The sequence below is a fragment of the Lacerta agilis genome, chromosome 1 (assembly GCF_009819535.1).
Source record: "Lacerta agilis isolate rLacAgi1 chromosome 1, rLacAgi1.pri, whole genome shotgun sequence".
NCBI classification, from domain to species: Eukaryota; Metazoa; Chordata; class Lepidosauria; order Squamata; family Lacertidae; genus Lacerta; species Lacerta agilis.
Window position 1 is genome coordinate 106,442,439 of NC_046312.1, and position 22,692 is coordinate 106,465,130.

The following is a 22,692-nucleotide window of genomic DNA, read 5'->3' on the forward strand; positions in this document are numbered from 1 at the left end:
AATCATTGAATTTTTTTGTAATTGTTAAGTTTTGAAAACTGTTTTCAATGCTGAATTCTGAATTGTTGTAACCCACCTGAGCCCACAAAGTGACAGGCAGATATTAAGTTAAAATCATTATAATTTTGCAATCACAAGATTGGCCTTGTTAACAACGTGGTTCAGTTGCACGTGGTTGTTTTTTGTTTTTGTTTGGTTTGGTTAAAGTTATTGCATGGCCTGAGTGAACTACCCTTAAAATAAACATTTAGAATAGCTTGCTTATTTGCTTAAAAGCATTTCTAAATCACTTAGCATTTTTGAAATCTGTAAGTGATGTAAACTATGTGATCCTGCCTGCAATTTTCATGTCTGCCTCAAAAAATGTTTTTTAAAAGTTATATGTTTCCTTAAAATAATAATTAATATTAATATTATTAATAATGTGTCCAGCACAAATGCCCCAGATATCTATAATGTGGCAGGTTTTATCCACAAGGACTATTGTACTTTGAAGATTTCATCTACTTTCATCTCTAAAGAAAGTTATAACCATTTTTTAAAATTCCCAATAGCAATGGAGGGCGAGGAGGGCAGGTTTATGAAGCAGACTCAGATGAGCCATGAGCCAAACTGGTCAGGCTACAAAGGGCTTGAGACCAAGAAAACGTGTTTTTTGTAGCACTAGACTGGGGCCCAAATCCAATCTTGTGGTTGGTGTACGGCTCTGGGCAGAGGTGACATGAGCAACTTTAGCAAAGGGAAGTGGTGGCCAAGGACCATCCTAGGACTTCCTCCCCTGACAGGAAGGAAATATGAACACAAGTGTGTTCTCCTAGAGTAGCTACAGTTCCTGATCAGCATCCTTAGCATCCTGATTTCCTGATCCAACAGGATGAAGACCCATCTCAGGCCACAGCGGAAAATATGGCAATGCCCCCATCGTCACCACCACTGGACAGTCTGCACAAGTGCAGTTATCAATCAGGGAGTCTCGAGAACCAAAACGACGGTGCTTTTTGGCAGAATGCAATGGGCTATTTCCATGTACATATGTGCACACAGAAAGTGTTGGTCCACCTAGTCCTGTATTATCCATTCTAACTGTTAGGCGCACTTCAAGTTCTTAGGCAGAGAGCCTTCTCACCGCTCGCCACCTGATCCTTGCCACTGAAGATGCCAAGGGTTAAATAACAAGAGCAAACTGTGCTGTTCCTAGTTGCATTACTGTGTTGGGAACATAGGAAGCTGCTTTTGTACCAGGTCGGACTGTTTGTTCATCTAGCTTAGCATTGTCTTCTCTAGGGTTTCCCAGACTTGAGTTGCTTTTGGACTACAATTCCCATCCTCCCTGACCACCAGCCCTGCTAGCTAGGGATGATGGAGTTGTAGTCCGACAACAGCTGGAGACCCAAGTTTGGGAAACCTGGGTCTACTCTAACTGCAAGAGGTTCTTCCACATCGCCTGCAAACCAAGCCCTTTGTTCGCTGGATTAAACATGGGGTCTTCTGCATGGACAGCATGCGAGCTACCACAGAGGTACCTCAGCTCCCCGCAGTGTTACATGAACTACTTTGCCTAGCACAGATTGGCAAGGGAGGAAAAGTTATGGAGGAAGCCCACAGCCTTGACGGGAAAGACCACAGTTCAATGATAGACCACGTGTCTTGCATGCAGAAGGGACCAGGTAAAATCCTAGGCATCTCCAGGCAGGGCTGGGAATGTTCCCTTTCTGGAACCCTGGTGAGCTGCTGGTGGTCAGTACAGACTCTGCTGAGCTAGATGGACCAATGGTATGGGGCAGTATAAGGCAGCTTCCGATGCCCCAGACAGACGTGTTCTGCAGTCTGTCATGGAGAAACATGTAAAAAAAAAGAAAAGAAATAATGAGCAGAGATTGGAGCAAATTAAAATGGAAATCCTGCAGCTGTCTTCCACTCAAAACACACACAGAGCACTCAAAGAATTATGGAAAGAAGCCCAAAATTCTGCCTTATTATGCAGTAAAAATGTTGGCAACTAGCCTAGAGGCTAACAAAACCTGCTGGACGGGGATTTCCCCCCTCCCCTGGTTGGTTAGCAACCCTAATACAAAATGGACACCCCCACTTCAAACTGGAGGAGGAAGAACCTCATGATGTGATATTCCCCCATTTAATAATAATAAAAAAACTTTGCAAGCAAAAAACTAGTACAGAAAAGAAACAGGTAGTAGTACAAATTCCACCATCACTACACTTGACTGTGCTCTTTTCTACCTGCAAGGAGTTAAAAAAAAAAGGAACAATGAATATGTGCGTACTTGTCCATCTTTTGCTGCATGTATTGATCTAGTATAAGGACCAGACTAAACATTATGACAAAGTTCTCTTTTTTTTAAAAAAAGAAAAGAATTGTAGCTGGTAGGGGAGATGATTAAATAACCAGCACTTTTTATTGTTCTGAAAGTAATGGGAGTTTGTTCCCTCTACATATGTATATTCTGGCGTATAAGACTACTTTTTAATCAGGAAAATCTTCTCAAAAGTCGGGGGTCGTCATATACGCCGGGTGGAGAATCTGCGGTCGAGTATACCTCAAACTCTGTATTTTAACTGGAAAAGTTGGGGGTCGTCTTATACGCTGGAAAATACGGTAAATATTCTACAGGTTGTCCTTAATATAGTAATTTCAGATTCCCACGATTTCTCATTATTCCAATCTTAAATTCAGTTCCCCACATTTGCACACCAGTCTGAGGTGTGTTGGGTTTTTTTTTTTAATAAAAAAAAGTTCTGGTGTGCAAAAATCATCAACCCTTCAGTGCATATGTCTCCCGATACATTATTACAGTATATGCTACTTCCCACAGTACACTCATTTTTCAAGTATACACATTTGTGCACACTCCCCCCTGGTATAAGCATTTGTGTACACATGATTTGGTTGGAGAATTTCATTGCAAAATCCGGAGGAGTGTGAATGGAATGTCAAAGGATGGCTGTGTTTGCATATCATTTTAGGAAGGGAGAATTTGGGGGGGGGGTACTTTTAAATGTAAACTGAACCTAATTTCTCCCCAATCCCTAATCCTCAATATCACAGGGTTGGAGTGTGTTTTTTGCTTTTTACCATTGTGACTTTTAAATATGATACTAATAATTGTAAATCTTTTTTGTGTCTTTTATAATAGAAAGCCTGCTGAAAACATTTTAAAAGAAAATACAGCGAAGTTTTAAAATCATTCTCGGTGAGATTTTAAGTCTTAAGACTATGTATATAGCAAACTCCTATACATACATTATTAGACAAATCTTTTCAGTTATAAGGAATTACAGGAGCAAGTCACCTTTTAAAAGGTGGGAAAGTAAGATACTATGGAAAAACTCAGCAGACCACACTTAAAAAAAAACCTAAGGAGGAACATGTCCTCAATAAATATGGTGACTTACTATTACTCAATGCAATACAGTTGACTAAAAGGTCTAACACTTCCTTCTATAAATAGAAACACATCCTTTCATTTATACTGTAAGGGTTTATTTAAAAAAAAAAAAAAAGAACCAGCATCCTGTTTTCCTCCTGTAAATGCAGCTATGTAATTAGTATGCATGCTTTGTGTATCACTGTTTCCACAAATCCTTTCCAGTCTTCACCCTCCAACATGGCAAGTATTTTATTTTGGGGAGTGTTAGTTGCTGAGCTGCTAATTCCAGTTTTACTTATGTGGAATGTACTCCCCCCACCCCGCCGCCCCTAAACACACAATTCCCCCCCCCTTTTAATGTGATGGTATGTCCATACCTTCTAAAAATCACAAGATCTGTGGAGGTAGGGAAGTCCACACCACACCATCTAATCTGCTCCCCTTCTCCTATGTTTTGCCATTAAACAAAACAAAACAAAACAAAACCCTCTGATTAGGCCTGGGTGGTGAATGAGAGATTGAAGTGCACTTCCATCCACTACATATATCTCAGTAATTCATTATCCTAATTTATTTTGGGAGGAAAGAAGACAGTGTTGCTGACCTTGCACAAATTTTATCGCTTCATAACCTCATCTTTCAACATCAAAAAAACTAAGATCATGGCCACTGGTCCCATCACCTCCTGGCAAATAGAAGGGGAAGAAATGGAGGCAGTGAGATATTTTACTTTCTTGGGCTCCATGATCACTGCAGATGGTGACAGCAGTCACGAAATTAAAAAGCGCCTGCTTCTTGGGAGAAAAGCAACAACAAACATAGACAGCATCTTAAAAAGCAGAGACATCACCTTGCCGACAAAAGGTCCGTATAGTTAAAGCTATGGTTTTCCCAGTAGTGATGTATAGAAGTGAGAGCTGGACCATAAAGAAGGCTGATCGCCGAAGAATTGATGGATGCTTTTGAATTATGGTGCTGGAGGAGACTCTTGAGAGTCCCATGGACTGCAAGATCAAACCTATCCATTCTTAAGGAAATCAGGCCTGAGTGCTCACTAGAAGGACAGATCCTGAAGCTGAGGCTCCAATACTTTGGCCACCTCATGAGAAGAGAGGACTCCCTGAAAAAGATCCTGATGCTGGGAAAGACTGAGGGCACAAGGAGAAGGGGACGACAGAGGATGAGATGGTTGGACAGTGTTCTCAAAGCGACTAACTTGAGTTTGACCAAACTGCAGGAGGCAGTGGAAGACAGGAGTGCTTGGTGTGCTCTGGTCCATGGGGTCATGAAGAGTCGGACATGACTAAACGACTAAACAACAACCTCATCTTAACACTGAAACATCCATCCTTCAAGGCAAAAAGAAGAAGAAGAAGAAGCCAAACCTAAAGTCTTGCAAGAAAGCAATACATGTGCGTAGAAGGTATCAGCACTAAGGTAACAAAGGATAAGCTGAAATGAAACGAACAGGTAAAAACATTAATGGAACGAAGAAGGGGGCAGTGTGCACAATGGACAGTGTAGTTTGACAGCCTGCTCAGAATGTACATGCTTTAGGCATGTCAGCAGCTTTGCCTATCTCACATAGTTAAGAATTAGGATGAATAAATTTACACTGGTACCTCAGGTTGCAAACGGGATCCGTTCCGGAGCCCCGTTCGCAAAAGGAGAAGAACGCATCATGAAGCGTTGCGTCTGCACATGTGTGCAGTGCAATTTGGCACTTCTGCGCATGCATGAATCGCTGAACCCAGAAGTAACCCATTCCAGTACTTCCTGGTTTGGCGCATTCGTATCCTGTGACGAACGCAACCCGCAGCTAACGAATCCAGAGGTATGACTATATTTATGAACATTTTGCCCCCCAAAGACGCTGTCTAACCAGAGTTAAAAATAATGTATGTCTGCATTTGTGTGCATGTAGGTAGTATTAATTTCATTACATATAAAGCAACCAATATACTATTTTGTAAAAAATATAACGAGTTGCCATTTCACTAATAAGAGAGTTTCTTTCTTTTTTTATTAAAATGCTAGACAGTGAGAAGGACCTATGCAACTCTCTTCCAACTATTTTCTGGAAAGAAGACATGACACACATGTGTCCCAACATCACCCTCTCTCTTGGCTCAGTCCACCAATAATTCCACTTTTAAAAAATGGTTCTCTGCTATTTCTGCATCTCGGCTACTCCCCCGCTGCAAAACGCAAAGCCAAAGAGTGGGTCATATTATACACATGGAACCGAAGTATTATGTGTGTCACTGTACAGCCATTTATGGACGCATACCATTCTTATGCTGTCCTGTTTTAAGAAAAAGAAAAATCCGTGCTTGGAAAAAAAGAAAAGAAAAAAAAGAAAAAGAAAAATCCACAAAGTATTCTTCTATCCATCCACTCCAGATATGGAATAACTGCTGACAGCCCACACCAACTCAGTTTCCAAATGGCATTAGGCCACAGTTAAAAAACAAACTATTGTTTCGTATGAACAAGCAATGTGCTGGTGCATGGTTGACATGGTTTCTTTAGAGAGACATCGCAGCAAGCGAGACTCTAGTTTGTTTCCTGGCAACTTGCCCACAGCATAAAGAGGGGCCACTTGGAGTAAGAAACCTTTTAACAGTATGCACCAACAGCCTGTGCATTCAACATTTAACCATGGTTTGTTGTTAACTATTATTTAACGAGACATGCAAAACAGACCATAGTTTGCTCTCAGACCACAGACTGAAACTGGGTCATGATTTTAATCTCTGTTCTGAGAGCCAGCTATGATAAGCAGCAACTGTAGCAATGCCAATGATTTGGCAATCAGGCGAGCAGGGCATGTTAGCTTACCCAACAAAAACCACTCCTAAACTCTTAGTAACATTCCACAGTTGTCACTGATATACAGGTTCAATGAAACACAATCTTTACCTAACTGTGACAGGGGTGGTTTTTTTTCTAAACCAGGTTCTAGTTTGACCCACATCATCCTGTTGACAGCAGCAAAGAACAGTATGGCGATTGATTACTGACACAGGATTGATTCATGTGAACAAATACGTTTTGTTGGAGCAAGTAAATCCATGCCACTGTTTCCAAATACTGTACAATCCCATAAGTCAAGTCAATTTTCTTTCTTAAAAAAAATCAAATTCAGCAAACAGGACCATTTCTAAACATGTTTCAATAATTAGACATTTGCATTTGTATCCATGGGAATAATTTGATATGTCATCCAAATGAGTGGCTTGTTAATGCAAATATTTTAGCTAATGTTTTGGCTTCTTCACAATCTCTGGATCACGCCAGTCTGCTGCACTGTTTTCAATACACCAAACCCTAAAAGATGGGCTGCTCTAAAATACCAGTGAAAGAAACATCCATTGGCATTATCTGAGAAGCATCTGGATTTTATCTTCAATCTTTTGCAAAAAAAAAAAAGGAAAGAAAGAAATCAGGACATAGCTAAACAATCTAAGTGGATGCAATGTGACAACAAAATGTTGAAATAAAGCCATCTGTTTCGCATCATAAGTTCAGATGTCTGGTTTAAAAAATGTAAAAGGGCTTTATCCAAATTAAATATTTAAAAACTCATACATGAGTGTAAAATTTTCCAGAATGCGAACTTTTGACATACCAGAAACCAGGTTACAACGAATGGTGTTAGCTGCGTAACTAACACCAAAAGCGCAATTAGCAAACCAGTATCTGACGCGGTGCCAGTATATTGACCCCTAAGGCTGTTTACAGAATACGTCAGCTACTAATTTTACCGATGCATTTTAAATGTTTGTTTAACAACTACTTTCATTTTCACTGGCTGAAGAAGCTCACTGTTAAATCAGTATGCAGAGAAAGTCCAATAAGTTGGTAGAGCACGATACTCTTAATCTGAGGGTTGTGGGTTCGAGCCCCACATTGAGCAAAAAATTCCTGCACTGCGGGTTGTTGGGACTAGATGACTCTTGTGGCACCTTCAATTCTACCATTCTATGATTCTAGGAAATACCGGTAATTTCAGGACTACATTAACCTTTGCTTACCCAACAGCAAGTATTTCACATGTTTCCACATCAGTTTTCAATCACCAAATCAGAGGCAAGCAATATCTTAAACAAAAGGCCACAATTGAACTGAAGCAGCCAATCAGGTACAGTATAAAATATTTAAATACAGTGCATACCCAAATGTACATTACTGTATTAAATTTGTGCCCACTGAAGTAATATCTCCGTTTCCTAAAAGCAGGAAGAAAAATGCAAACTCTCAAGATGCTTTGGGAATGATCAATATAAGGCAATTTACACGTTTTAAAGATCTGGTAATCAAACTGATGGCTCATGAAGCTATTATTCTTTAGGTTCCCGATTCATCAATTAATATAAAATATTTGAAAAATTATTTTTGATATATGCTTTGCAATATAGATTTTAATATATATTAATATTCATTTTAAATATATGCTTACCCAGATTCCCACACCCCAAGTTCATTTATTAGTTAGATGTGAATACCTAAATGTCTAAGTATGGACAACCTATTGATTCACCTTTGTGAATTTCAAAATTATGATGGCGACATGAACACTGAATGAATGGTTTCTTCTGATCTGAGACTTTATAAACCTGTACTAGAGAAAGAGAAGAAACCTCAATATTCCGGAGGGGAAATGCCGTGGCAAATTCGGTTCACATTTGCCACTTCTTGCTCACCAGAACTAGTACTGCAATATTCTGTCATCAAAATCTCTCCTTTAATTCCATAATTAAAATCTGCTGAGAGTAAAAATGGGGGCAAGGGATGCCAGCATGTTACAGAGAACTTAACTCTGTTTGAAATTCAAGGTCTGAGTTAGATAATGTTTGTTATTATAGTTACTTTGCTTTTTTATATTTGAAACTTGTTGATAAAAGCTAACTTTAAGAAAAAAGGAATTATACACCAAACTGCAACTCAAAGTGGCATCTTTGATGAATATGCAACAAAACTTCATCAGGGGACAGGGCATAAATTAAAAGTATAATTGTTATTGTAGTCTTCACTCTGAAAGGATAGCACTGACTACACCAACAAAATCCCAGCTACTTACCTTCTGAAAGCAAGCAGAGTTTCTATGACTGCATCAGAGTAATGACTACTTGTATAATGAGAAGGAGGGAGGAGGGAAGCCTCCGAGCTGTCATGACAAAAGTGCACTTTCTTCTGGGAACCCAACCTGTTGGTGTTGAGTAAACTATTCAAGCCCTGCCTGTACACTACACAAAGCCTATCCTTTACCAGCCGGCAATACTGCAAAGGGTGATTCTTTCAGCTGTTCCATGAACGTGATTCCCAAAGGTTTACACAACTATGCCATAAACAAATTTGCTCTGGGTTGAGTTTTGGCAAGCTGGAAATCCTTCCACAACCACAACCACCTCCCTCTTCTGTGCTTTTTTTGGCTGCTTTTCAGCGTAAGGAACTGCAGAATGAAGAGCTGGCTGTTTGGAGGATGGAAAAGAATTAAAACCAAGGACTACACCACTATAAATAGAGAGACAGACCAGAGTGGGTTTTTTATGCCAGGTAATTTTTGGGTGTGTTCCTTTTCATCCCAAGAAAAAGAAGAGTATTTCTCAAGCTTGCAATGTTCCTGTGATTTGCAATATTTATTCACAGGCACAGTAAGGCATCTGCACTATTAAGGACTGGAAGAGCAGTATCAGGAGAATGATTTTTAATACTTGCACAACCAGAAGGGAAGAGAACGTTAAGGTTTCTTAATATTCCAATAAAAACCTCGCCTTCATAGTGTTTGGCCATTCTGATAAAGAGAGAGCAGAATTTAGAAACACAAGTAAACTTAGAAAGCATAGTCTTTGTGTTTCTAATTAATTCTAAGAGACAACTCTCTTGGGACAGGAATAGGATCCTGCTTTTGTATTTACTTGCAGTCAAGGATAGTTATCAGCACCATATTTGTGCTACTGTCCAGGTCTAGGAAATAAAAACAGTATACTGTTAGGAACTTGGTTGTCTGATTTCTGTATTCTAGATATATTATCGTGGTGGCAACTCCTGCTTCTGTAACTACTGTAAGGATTACATGGTGCTCTGTGGCTCTGGGCTAGGGTCTGGGCAGGCATTACACAGCAGAGCCAGCCAGCTTCTATGTGTTTATCTGCTACTCACCTCCTTACAGATTAGCCCACGGATGCTATTTAGGTGGCTCAGGCTTGAGCCCTGGCTGTTTGTGGCTGCACAGTCATACCAGTTCCCCTGGCAGGTGCAGGTGGCTTAATTACTCCCATCTTTGCTCACCCTACTGTTTATTTCTAATTTCAGTTATTTTAATAAAGCTGCAGCATTTGATCTCCAAATCTCATGTCCACCTCTTTTTACAATTTTGCATATCAATCCATTTGAACTAAAGCTGGACAGACAAAAGACACATCTTAGTTACCGTGGCGGCAACTATTTCCATTCCAATACCACTTGGAAACGAGAGAAACAGAAGAACCACAAGTCTGGTCCTCTGTAACACACATTTTGACTCATCTTTTATAACGATCACCAATTCTCATGAGTAAATCAATACGTATGATGGTGAGCTGATGCGGCCTAGATGTGTGACACCAATGTCGACAATTGTCAATGAATTCACAACAATGATTTCATCAGTGGTACAGTATATGCTTTAAAAGCAAGAGGTCCAAGGTACAATCCCTGCCATCTCCTAATAGCACTCTTTGTCTCAAACCCAGGCACTGTAGTCAGTACACAGCTAAACAGTCAATGGTCTAACTCAGTGGTCTCATTCACACATAAAGCTGAAATTTGAACCATAGTTTAGTGTTATGAGGACAAGTCACAGCAAGAATGAGACTCATGCACCCTACCTGCCTTGTTCTTCTCCAAGAGGAGGAGGTTTAGAAGCTCTGGCTTCCATTTTAGAGTAGCCATGGTTTGTTCTTCATAGCCACACCCAGACAAACTGAGGTTAATCACAACTGTGGTTTGTCAAAACAAACCAATTTCAAACTGTAGGATATGAAGTTGGCTAGTTTAAAAAAAACCCATCCAGTTAAGATTAACTACTGTTTGCATTTCAGACAACACACTAAACTGCAGCCAATATGAAGTGGAAGCAGAAGATTCTCAATCTTCTCTCAGCCACACAGGGGTTGGAGCAAGGAAAGCACGTAAGTCTGCAGCAAACCAAGGGAGCAAGGGATATTTTAAAATCACTTTCCTGAATTGGCCGAGATACTACACACTTAACTTTTGTATGTTCCCTAGGCCGCAAATGTTAACCCACCTAATACTTTAAAAATAAAAAGCACCCACACACCTCCTATTATTACACAACATAGCTAAGCGAAGACACAATCTGCATCATTCTGCAATATCAGATCTGTTCTGCCTGTCTACCTAAACATTAAACATATTAAGTGGCTTTTGGAAAAGTTGGTAAACTTGCAACGCTTTGCTAAACAATAGGGAGGTACTCAGGTATTCCTCTCCCTTCTTTAATTGTCTGATTTAACTCTGATTGAAAAACAGCTGCAAACAATTTAAATTGGAAGCATGTGAAAGTCAGTGCAATGACAACAAAGAAAACAATATTCATTGTTATCTGTACAACAGGAAGAGCCTGTTGCAAGCTTCCCACCACATTTCTGGTAAGATTAGTGGCTGAACCTGAACCTATTATGGCAAACGATTCCCAAAGCTTGCTTAATGTTTTGCTTACTTACTCAATGGGCACACAAACAGGAAGTATATTTCTAATAGGTTTTGTGAGGAGCATATGATTATTTTCCAAAAGGGATGCAATTTTTATGTTCGAAAGTTAGGGAAAGTACTCTGATTTTAAAAAGTTAGAAAGGGACAGATGACACAAGACTATTTGCAGGGAATATTTGAAACTAAGCAATACAGCTATTTAGACTGAAACCATGGAAACTCTTGTGATCCACTTCTACGTTCATCTTCTGATTTCTTTTTGGTCTATGTGCTAATTCAGATGTGCATGTACATGGTTTATCCTACACCACTCAGGGACTCATGTGAATGCTGAACATGTGAACTATCTCTATTGGGAGTAGGGGGATGTACTGGAGATGATGTGGTATAGAAACTCCAACAGTTTGGGTGATCTGCACTGGTTTCTTTGGTCACATAGGTTACCAAGCAAAAGGCATGCATGCATTAACTAAATTCAGCTTCAGCTGCCTTCTTCTAGTCTTTCTAAACTTTCCCAAGTGCTTTGGACTATAATCAGCTCCAGCCAGACATGGCTAATGGTCTGGGGGTGATGGGAATTGTAGTTCAAAACGCCTGGATCAAACCAGGTTGGGAGAAGCTGCCTTATTCTATAGGATGAGTTAATGTTTCATTTAACAGAGAGTGAGAGAGAAAGACATCGGAAATCAAAATCTCTTTGTACTTAAAAGGCGAAACTCAGGACTGAAATGGCTAAGAGAGTTGAGAGTTCCAGACCCTTCAGTGCCCTCTTGTTACAATTCCAAGTGTTCTTCAGATGAACTACTATTAACAGAAAAGGAAAAGTCACAAAGTCTTCCTCAGAAGCACACAAACAAAACGGCACTGCATCTTAAAGCAACACTGTTTAGGTTTCTAATTTAATCGAGGCAGAATTTGGGAAAGTCATCAGGCCACATCAGAAATTCTTTCGGCCACTGGTATTTTAAGGAATGTCAGAGCACGGCTTCTGTTAGACTAACACAGAACAAGCATTGTTCACACTGCTCTGTGGGCTGTTCCAAGACGCCTTTTAAATAAGACTGAGCCACGTTTCCCATACTAACAAAGTAGATTACTTAACATCCAGCACATTTTGGGCTTCCAAAGATTTGCCACCACCTCTTGTCTTACAGGCTGTTAAATCGAGCAGTTTTTAAGCTTATGGATAATACTAATGGTTCTTGGGTTTTATTGCAATATGAATTAATTGGGTGTTTCTTGTACAGCCTGTTGGAAGATACTGTTTTATTTTAGGCTTCTGGGTTGTTTTGAACTGCCCTTGTTATTGTGCAATTATGAATTGACATTTGGTGATTTGTCTTTTCTGTGGTTGGATTGTTTCATGTATTGTTTTTATCCATTACTTTGATATTTAATCCCTGCCTTATTGCGATTTATATTCTACATAATGAGATACTATAGAGACTTTTCTGATTTCTCTATACTACCTCCACTGTCAAAGGTACTATGCCTCTGAATATACCAGTTGCTAGAAACCACAGGAGGGAAGAGTTCTGTTGTGCTCAGGTCCTGCTTTTGGGCTTCTTGATTGGCCACTGTGAGAACACAATGTTGGGACTGGGTTGACCACGGGCCTGATCCAGCAGGCTCTTCTGGTACACCTGCACACTGTCTCGCCATAATGGTACATGCTCTCGTTATCTCCTCCTTGGACTACTGCGATGCGCTCTACATGGGGCTACCCTTTGAAGGTGTCTTGGAAACTACAACTAATCCAGAATGCGGCTGCCAGACTGGTGACTGGGAGCGGCCACCGGACCATATATAACACCGGTCCTAAAAGATCTACATTGGCTCCCAGTAAATTTCCAAGTGCAATTCAAAGTGCTGACCTTTAAAGCCCTAAACTGCTTCAGCCCATCATTCATTCTGGAAACAGATCCAGCTCTGAGGACCTCCTGGCAGTTTCCTCACTGCAAGAAGTGAGGTTACAGGGACTAGAGTTGGATTGAAACTGCTGTGGGATGCAAAAGTCCCTGTCAAAGGCCTCGCCTTCTGCCAGGTTTCAACCTCCTTCGCGATGCCACAAATCTTTCCACAAATGCCAAACATGCCCCAGTGTTATTTGCAAACTCTTGTCCACTGCATTTTAATTGTGTTTATGAATAAGAAAGAATAATGCAGATATTACTCAGCAATCTTCTACAAGTCTTAAGAATTTGCTGAAGAAGGCGTTCTCTCTCTCATAGTTCTCAGTATATATATTTTTTTAAGAGTTCATGAGAGTCCTGCTGCACTCAGCCAAATCAACAAAAGAAAACAATTTTTCATCATATTCAGCAGCTGACAAACATTCAGGCTCCCTAGGGCAACACCTCCCAGATAGATGAAGATTCTTCCCTTAATCACCGCAGAACCCTCAGATCATTCTTAAAGAAAAAAACACAATATAACAGTGTTTATATATAAACAACTGGCATATAGCCACTGTTATCTATATGACATAAAACTACTTATGCGCTAAATACTTTAACCCGCAACGCCTACCAGGCATGCTTCCTCATGCATTAGTGTAGCAGTTGTTCCTTTTTCTTTTAAAAGCTGGCATATATTTTGCCATGCAAGACATAGGCCTTCAAGATGCAGATTTATGCTACAAGTAGGTACAGGCGGCGACCATTTTAGACGTGTCCCACTGACGTGTGATCGCCAATGAACAGGTCCTTTTGGATCTGGAAGAAGGTACAGTAGAACAGGAGAAGAGCAGAACAAGGCAGGGGGGCCCGTTTATACACGTTGCACCAACGCATATGGTGGCCGGGAACGGAACCCCCACGCAAAATGGCCGCCGGCTTTATCCAAAATGTTGTTTAGGCCTCAACAGGCTTAGTTTTCACTGGAAATATTGTTTTGAGGCGGACTGCCTCCTAGCAATAAAGCTGTTAGCAAGGTCCGGTATGGTTTCGAACTCAGAATAAGAAGAACCTTGCTGTATCAAACCTAAAGACTGTTTTAAGCCGGTGACTGGATGCAGTGGTAGGCTGGGTAAGGGTCAAAATATTGAGACTGAGGGTGTCTAAGAGCACTGTGCTGTTCAGGGGCATTGTTTTGCCTATGGGTGCCATACTAGCACACCAGATTTACATATTGCTAACTGCTTTATTGTATATTTATGCATTTAATATGCCTTCTGTAATAGTATGGTGTTCTTGCTCTTTACCGATTCCATTTCCTAACTGTTTTCACACCTAAAACAAAATCACAACACGGAATTGTCAAAACAGTTTTTCCAAGTATGAAAATGCTTAGCAATAAGAGCTGTTTTCAAACTTAAGAATAAAAGCACCATACTATTATAGAAAGCACCCAAATGCATTTACTGTATATTCTGGTGTATAAGACTACTTTTTAATCCAGGAAAATCTTCTCAAAAGTCAGGGGTCGTCTTATACGCCGGGTGGAGAATCTGCGGTCGAGTATATCTCAAACTCTATATTTTAACTGGGAAAGTTGGGGGTCGTCTTATACGCCCAGTTGTCTTATACGCCAGAAAATACGGTATATTTTCCTGCAGAACACACATATACACAATAACATATTCAGTAATATTCTCAAGTTCTTTTCTCTTTTCTCTCTTAAAATATACCTTCAACACAGTCATCCATAAGCCCTATCATTTGTTTATAGACTTCTGACAGGACAGCATTCATCTTGAGCTAAATTCTGCTTGCACACCATTGCTTCTGCTCCATATGTGCACATTATCTTCCCACACATCTTTTTTTCCCCACCCTGGTAGCTACATTCCCCAACCCCCAAAAGCTCCCTTGATCTGCTTCCCACAGCAACACTCTCCAGTGGTGAAAGACTACAACATCAGCACTGAAGATATTTCAAACACGCAATGAGGATTTCTGGCAAGCTATACTAGGAACCACACCAATTCCTGGACACAGCAGGATTAAAAACACTACAGCCCTGCGTCATAGGCCTACTTGGCGCCAGCTTCGTTTCAGAACAGAGAAGAGGTACTACAACTACCAGAATCACTTTCCACACTCCTTGCCACAAGGTCATCTTAGCACCTTCCATAATAAAGCAATAAAAGAAAATTAAACACTGGGTTTTGAAACTGCCTGCTTGGAATTACCGGTATGTCTACAGATATTTTCAAAGGAAACGTTCACACACTGCAGCTTACCGTCATCTTCCAAATTTCAACTGGCTGCAGTGCATAACAAGTTTGCAGGAGAAAGGGAAGTGCTTAAACCTGATTCTGAGCAGCCAACTTACCGGTAAATGTATAGGTAATTGTATGCTTTCAGGTCGGACTGATGGTTTTTTTTATTTTGCAATGTGATGTTCGCTAGCCTCTCTTCAGGTAAATAAATAGTGAAATTTGGGGGGGGGTGAAGTGGGGATGAGCATTAAGTGGCTTAAAGGCAAAAGTATTTATTGTATTTTATGTATATACATATATTTTTGTATATTATTTAGCTGCAGCAGAAAGGACCGGTTTACAGAATTTCATTGATCATTCTTCCTCTCCATTCTCAATGTTTGTCACACAAACTTCTCTAACCCTTGTTATAGTTATTACTACTACATTTTTATCTTGTTCCTTCTTCGATAAATTCCAAAGTAGTATAAAAGGTTATCGCCCTCCTTTTTTACCCACACTGCAACCTTGTATGGTAGGCTGAAAGAGAGTAAATCACCAAAGGGCTTCCAATGGAGTTCACGACTTACAGGATTTTTGAACCTGGGGGTCTGGGTCCAAGTCTGACACTCTTACCCAGCGTTTCCCCAAACTTGGGTCTCCAGCTGTTTCTGGACTACAACTGCCATCATCCCTGACCTCTGGTCCTGCTAACTAGGGATGATGGGAATTGTAGTCCTCCCAACAACTTTGGGGAAACCCTGCCTCACCACTATGCTACAAGGGCAGCTGACGTCATACACCCCAATATCTTCTCTTTGTATATGTTTTTCAGAGCAGGGTTTCCCTAAAAAAAAAAAAAAAAAGATGACTAGTGTCTGCCTCACAGACTGTTCACTTCCCGTCCTCATGGGGGCAGGCCAAAGCTCAAGCCATTTTAGCACATTTTCCTTTGGACTGGGGTTTTTGTAGCCGGGGTTAAGCCAATAGCGTTCCTGCTTAATTATCATTTATAACCTGTCCCATCTGAAAGGCTCAGGGTGGGTAACATGAGCAAAATAACAAAACCTGAACCTTAATGAAAGCAGAATGGAATTCCAATACAGTATGGTAAAATGTGTAAGCAAGAGCCATGCGATCCTCTGTCCAACCTCCCACTTCTCTTGAGAAATGCCAATCTTCCCAAGCAATTATACTGATCTTATCCCGACTTCTCTTGCAAAACAGATCACATATTTACCTAAGTGTGCTTTTCTGTGCATTTTATTCAGCTTTGAATCGATTTGTAGTTATCTATACAATATTGTTTTCATCATAAAGATACGGCTTTTTGCAAAGAACAGAAACTTTGGGGAAAGAAATGCACACAGATAATAAGAGATACAAAAAAAAGAGAGGAGCCTATCGCTACTAAAAAGTGATACAACACTACTAAAAAGACCAACACAGCAATCATAATAATAAACCTTCAAACGCTAGAAGCAGCAAACGAACTAGGGGGGTAACCGTACCTTGAGATGGCGAGGGAGTCAAGGATGAGCTAAAGGAGGAAGAGGTGATTAGAAAGCGTGTTCTCCTTCCTAGAGAGCACGTGTTGCGGTTGGGGCCTAGCAAGACACCCTGCTGGAGTTGTGGGGCGGGTTTTAATTAGCTAGCTAGGATGCTGATAGGGGCTGTTGGGGTTGTTGGGGAGAATAGCATGTTGCAAAGTTTGATAGACAGCTCAGGGGTTATATATTTTGGGGCGTTCGCAGCAACTGCCCCTCTTTGCTGCGTGCATCGGATCTCCCACCCGTCCCCCCCTCGGTATAGGTGTGTGCTTTGACCTTGCTATGCCTGTCATGGGGTCGTCTGCTTTGTGGCAGGGGCCTGGTAGGAATTTTCCCAATTGGCAGATTGGCTGTGGCCATTGGGTTTTGCCTACTGCGTAGCAATTAGTCACAACTGTAAGGTTGGCGGTTAGGCATTGGTTATTTAATTTGGATGGTGGAGGGGAAGTGGTTGGCCGTGCCTGCCTCTCCAATGCTGCTGCTGCGCAGGGAATTCCGTTAAAGGAATCCAGGGGCTCTCCATGCTTGTCCGTCCCTTGGTCATGGGTTAGGGCCACGCTAGGGCCCCTGGGAACATTAAGGGAGAGGGAGGGTCTTAACCTTAACAAAATTTCTGTGTCCGGTGTGAATCACTTGGGGTGGGCTTGAGGACCTCTACACGCAACACTGACCTTAACACACTGCCCTTAAAACTGTTTTATTTTTCGCTACTTAGAGAAACTAGGATGATTTAAGTGCAACACGTATTTGTTCCCTATGTTCTCTCCAACTCCAGGAGAGTTGCTGCTTCAGTTTAAAAAAGCCTTCTGGTAGGATGAACAAGCTGCTAAGAAACATGAAGTTACTTGGGCTATGTGGGGAGTGTACTTCTGCAACTTAATCACAAAAAACGAATGCAACAGAAGTCATGTGGCCACCTCTAAAGCAGCTTCCCCGTATCTCTTTCCTCCCCTTCTCTCCCCAATAATATCCAAGAAACTAAACCGTGCGATAGGACTTCATCACACCATGAATTTCCCCCACCCCCAGAAACAGAAGCTAAAAAAGTGGATATGAGAAATGTAATGGCATCGCATCATGCATTTCAGCTGCTGCTCCTGTCAGCAGTCATATGATCTCTACTGTTTCTCATTCCAGCCTCCAGATGATGTTTACAGCCGGAGCATCTGCATTTTGATGTTACAATAAAGGAATGCACATGCATATTTCATTCAAAAATCAATTGCTTTCAGCTAGCGTGGGGTTTAACTGCCACATCCATTCTAAGAACATATGAACATCAGTTCATGGAAGAGACTGCCTTAACTGTGTTGTTCATTCACTCATTCATTCATTCATAGGAAATTACTATTACAAACACTGTCCCCTTCGGGGGATTACACAATCTTTCCAGTAACCTCGTTCAGATACGGAGGCGTGGGAACGGCTGTGCTGCAATGAAATGTTTCAGTGGATCGTGTTTACCAGTTAAATTCCATCAGTTAAAAAAATAAGAATTATGGGAAATAAAGATTAGTGGATACCAAGCTACTACAAACCAGGACTGAACCTTACACCAGAAATACACAGCATGTTACTCATTTATGACTCAGCAAAGGAACTTAGCTGAGTCACTTGATCTTGTATACGGATGGGTCTCTTCCCCCCGCCGCCATATCTACAGTATTTCCTATAGTCACTATGGCAGCCCCAAACAAATGAAAACACAACACTGAGTTGAGGACCACGTGGATATGAAAGTTAGCAAATATTTCCTTTTCAACACCACATTTTAGAGAATGGAAGGAGGGGAGGCGGAAATCTTAAAAACACATATAGTCACCGGAAGGCTATAGGTGACCTCAACAATGGTTTTCTCATCTTGTTCAAAGCATACCTCCCTAACAGCACATCTGAGAAAACACTAATTTAGGGGACTAAATGTACTGCAGCTAAAGGACATTCCTAACTCGAGGGTGCTTCAGCTCACATCATTTCCTCCCTAGTCCCCACAGCTGACATCCACTGGCAAGGGACAAGAGAGAGTTGCACAGTCCAGAGATCCTAGTACATTCTTGTGCACCATTTCCTCTGAGTTCAATACAGTACCTGTTTGTATACTACGTCTGAACATATAAAAAACTACCTTATACCAAGTCCACCTTATACATGGGTCCATCTAGCTCATTAACCTGACAGGAGTTTCCCAGGGTTTCAGCCAGCAATCCTTCCCAGCCCCAACCTGAATGGGACCTTCTTCACGCAGAACCTATGCTCTATGTTGTGTGACAGCCCTTCCCTAAAGCAAAGCTACCTTGGTTTTGCTTCTGTGCACGTGGCCTTTATAAGCAAACTTCTCTGCAAGGTCTCTACAACTCTCCCACAACTCTCCCACGTGCAAGGAAGAGAGACAATGGTGTTTTCTTTGGTATTTTCTTTGGTATTGTTCCTGAAACGCCTTTGACAATATAATCCTATTCACACTTACCTAGAAGGAAGCTTAACTGAACAAAGTGGGACTTGCTTCTGAGGAAACTTGTATAGGATTGCACTCTGGCTGGAAACAGCTTTCCCCCAAGTTTTAGACAGGCATCTCACGCAGCCCTACCCTGAGAAGCTGGTAAATGAATTTGAGACCTTCAGTGTGCAAAACAAAACCTGGAAGAGTGCTACTTGGTCATATCCTAAATGGAATAACAATCTGTTTGCACTTCCCCAAAAAAATGACATGTCTAAGACATTTTATGAGTAAGTGGAGTAGAAATGCACGTATGTTTTAAGTGAAATATATGAACTGGGGCATAACAAAGGTCACTTGGTTTATAGCTGACTTTTCTGTGTACTGTATTTATTCTATTAAATTTCTATCCTGGCCTTCCTCCCAGGACAGCAAACATAAAAAATAAAACAATAAAAAATACAAACATATTAAAAACAATTCAAAACAATTCAGACTGTAGGCAGCCTAAACCATAACCCCAGAGGTATAAATTTAAGAGTCCTATGAAAAGCCAAAGGATATCCCACCATTCTGAATCAAAGTAAGGGGCACAGACAAAGCAGAGGGCCTTCAACCTAAATGAAATTTGCTAGGAGGCACCAGGTGCCCTGAAACAAAAAAAAACACCCCATCAGCCACTTATCTGTACTATTTATACCCTAGTCTTCCCTCCATGGAGCTCAGAGCAGCCTTACATATGGTTCGCAGGTGGCCTACCAACCAGGAACCGTTCTGGGGCAGATGCCTTTTCACTTTGTGGAACCACTTCATGTCCCTTCGGAGTGTTCATTACATCCTTTGGCCCTGATCCCAAAACCACAGCACATGCGTTTTGCATTATTATCTTATTTTTATTTAACAGCCTTTGTTCGCATTATTAAAACAAGCAGCACTTGAGGTCTGATTAGTTCTTCTTCCGTTACAGTTTCCCTACTTGCTATGCTTCAGCATGGACAACAGACAAGAAGCAGACCCATTCTTCTCTTTCCAACTTCTCTTTCTGGCTCGCAGACATGGCGAGTACTCCCTGCAACACTGTCAGCTAATCCAGACTACTAAGAAATATTTCTTCCACATAATTAAGCTTTTAAAATAGGCTTGGTGTCCCAACAGATTTCCTGCCTATAACCAAGACATATTAACGTACAATGATATGAAAGAACAGGTTCTGGCCTGTCGCTAAAGTAAATTCCTATCATAATCTACAGGGAAAAATGAAATCTGCACTTTTGTGCTTCCACTATACTTGCACACAAACCCGACACAAAAGACAGATTAGATTATTTTCAGAGCGGCGTACTCTTATTTCACACACCCTCGTTTATACCTGCACAAAACGAACAATGAAATGCCTTGGGGAAGAGACCAGAGTGTTACTTAGCCTGGCTACGTTACTCCTAATTTCTTTGGACAAGGCCAGCACCTGAGTTCGTCCAACAATATTTTCAGATTGTCTAGCTGCCATGTGCTGAACTACCTGTTCTTTTATTTTGTGTACACAAACGCTAAGTACAGTCAGCACACTTGTTAACTCTTCAGATGCAGCCCCTGAGGAGGAAGGAAGTGAAAAGAACTGGAGACACAGGAGTAACATTCACTCTTAATTCCCCTTGGAAGCATGACTGAACCGAACCATTCCGATGGACTGGAGGCAACTTTCAACTTTTCAGTTTAGTGGCTTTTTCTTTTCAGTAACCAAAGGATGATAAGCACACTTATTCACGTGGTGCCTTCCCTGCACTACTGGATTATAACAAGCCAGAAACTGCATTTTTGTTTTTGTTTTAAGGTTTTCTTTATTAGAAGCACAGCTGTTCCCTCCACTAACACCCCACATACCGTACTTTTCTGTTCGGAGAGAGAGATTTCCCTTCAACTCTACATCACAGTCACATACATGCTAAAGATGGTTTGCTACATAGCCCAAGGAGATTTTCAAACTCTGTGCAGATTCCTAAGCATTCCCAGGTACAGTATTGCCTTTCAAACGCTTGAGCCCAACAATTGCCTTTTATGAAGCCAAGTTGACCTGACCTCCATGGGTGTATTTACTGAATCTGAACAGGGTGACTTGTAAGGTGCATTATTTCTTCACCAGAACACTCTGTCCACATCCCCTCCCTTTTCCCTCTCCAAGTGTTTCCACTGTGTATTTTACTTCTAAGGATGGGTTTCTCCCACACACAAACTTTTTATAAATATACAGTAACAGGAAAAAAACTCAGCATTTTATAGCAGACTGGCTATCCATTATATCATAGAACCCCTCTCGCAAAAAAACAACAGGCTGCAATCCTGTGCACACTTATGTGGAAATGTGCACCATGGGTATTCGGATTTTATGCATTTTCATTGACTCCTTAAGCCCAAATCTATTTATCTGTTTACTCCAAAGTAAATGCCCCACAGCCTGCAAGGCAGCTTGCTCCCAGTCCCAAGCAAGTGTTTATACTATACACAGCTTAAGAGATACACACACACATCCAGATAGATAAGACAGATACATAACATGAGTATGAAATACGTGTTTCTTACAGTGCGAGTCTAAGCAAGCATGCTTACTCAGAAGTACTCCGGCGAGTCTTAACTGCAATCCACAAACAGAACACCAACAACTGTCAGGAAGAATCAGAAACTAAATCCAAAGAGGAAATGCCCTGTTCGACTAAGAGCTGTTCGACAGCCGAACGGGTTTCCCTTGGGACATGGCGGTCTCTCCTTCCTTGGAGATCGGATGACCACCTGTCGGGGATTCTTCGGCTGAGATTCTTGCATTACACGGGGTTGGACTAGATGACCCTGGGGATCCCTCCCAACTCTACATTTCATTGATTCTACGATCACAGCAACTCTACAGACCACGTTCTTCATGTGTTGAGGTCTCTGCTGAGTCAAAACCACCACCCCTAAACACAAACGCCCCACCTAACCCACCCCCCTCCACCTCTATCGAAACTCTCGACCTCTTGGCCAGGGAAGAAGAAAAGGAGGCGGAGCGCGCCAGAAAGGCAACTTGTTGCAACTTAGCCAAGTTGCTCGATCAATGTGCAGAGGCTTGCGGGGGGGGGGTGCGTTGCTTCCGCGCGCGTTGAAGCACACGGCAAAGGCTGCGGGTGCTGCTTACCCGGAAGGAGGGAGGCGAGCCGGTACCGCGCACGTCTGGCCGTCCATTCCACTCCGAGGCGGCTGAGGCTGGAGGCTGCAGGCTCCAGGTGGAGGAGATGATTAGAGGTCTTTTCCGGCGGCGCGTAAAGGAAAGCGCCCCCGCCGAGGCACGCAGGCAAAGGCAGCCGCCCGCCCGTCTCACCTGTGGCGGCGGCGGCGGCGGCGGAGGGGCAGTGCAGAGCGCGCTCAGAGGAGGCGGCAAGGGCTGTCGTCCCCCTGCTGACGGAGCGCGCCGTCCCGCCGCCCTAGGAG

General features: G+C 41.7%; 1 protein-coding gene across 2 annotated transcripts in view; it reads right to left on the minus strand.

The window, feature by feature from the left end:
- Nucleotides 1-22,475, minus strand: part of COBLL1 (cordon-bleu WH2 repeat protein like 1) — an 81,149-nt gene extending 58,674 nt beyond the window's left edge. For both annotated transcript variants that reach the window (XM_033166208.1, XM_033166188.1), the window contains exon 1: nucleotides 22,400-22,475. In XM_033166208.1, coding sequence (XP_033022099.1) covers nucleotides 22,400-22,446 — 47 coding nt within the window. In that variant the 5' untranslated portion in view covers nucleotides 22,447-22,475. The remainder of the gene's footprint in view (nucleotides 1-22,399) is intronic.
- Nucleotides 22,476-22,692: the final 217 nt, after the last annotated feature.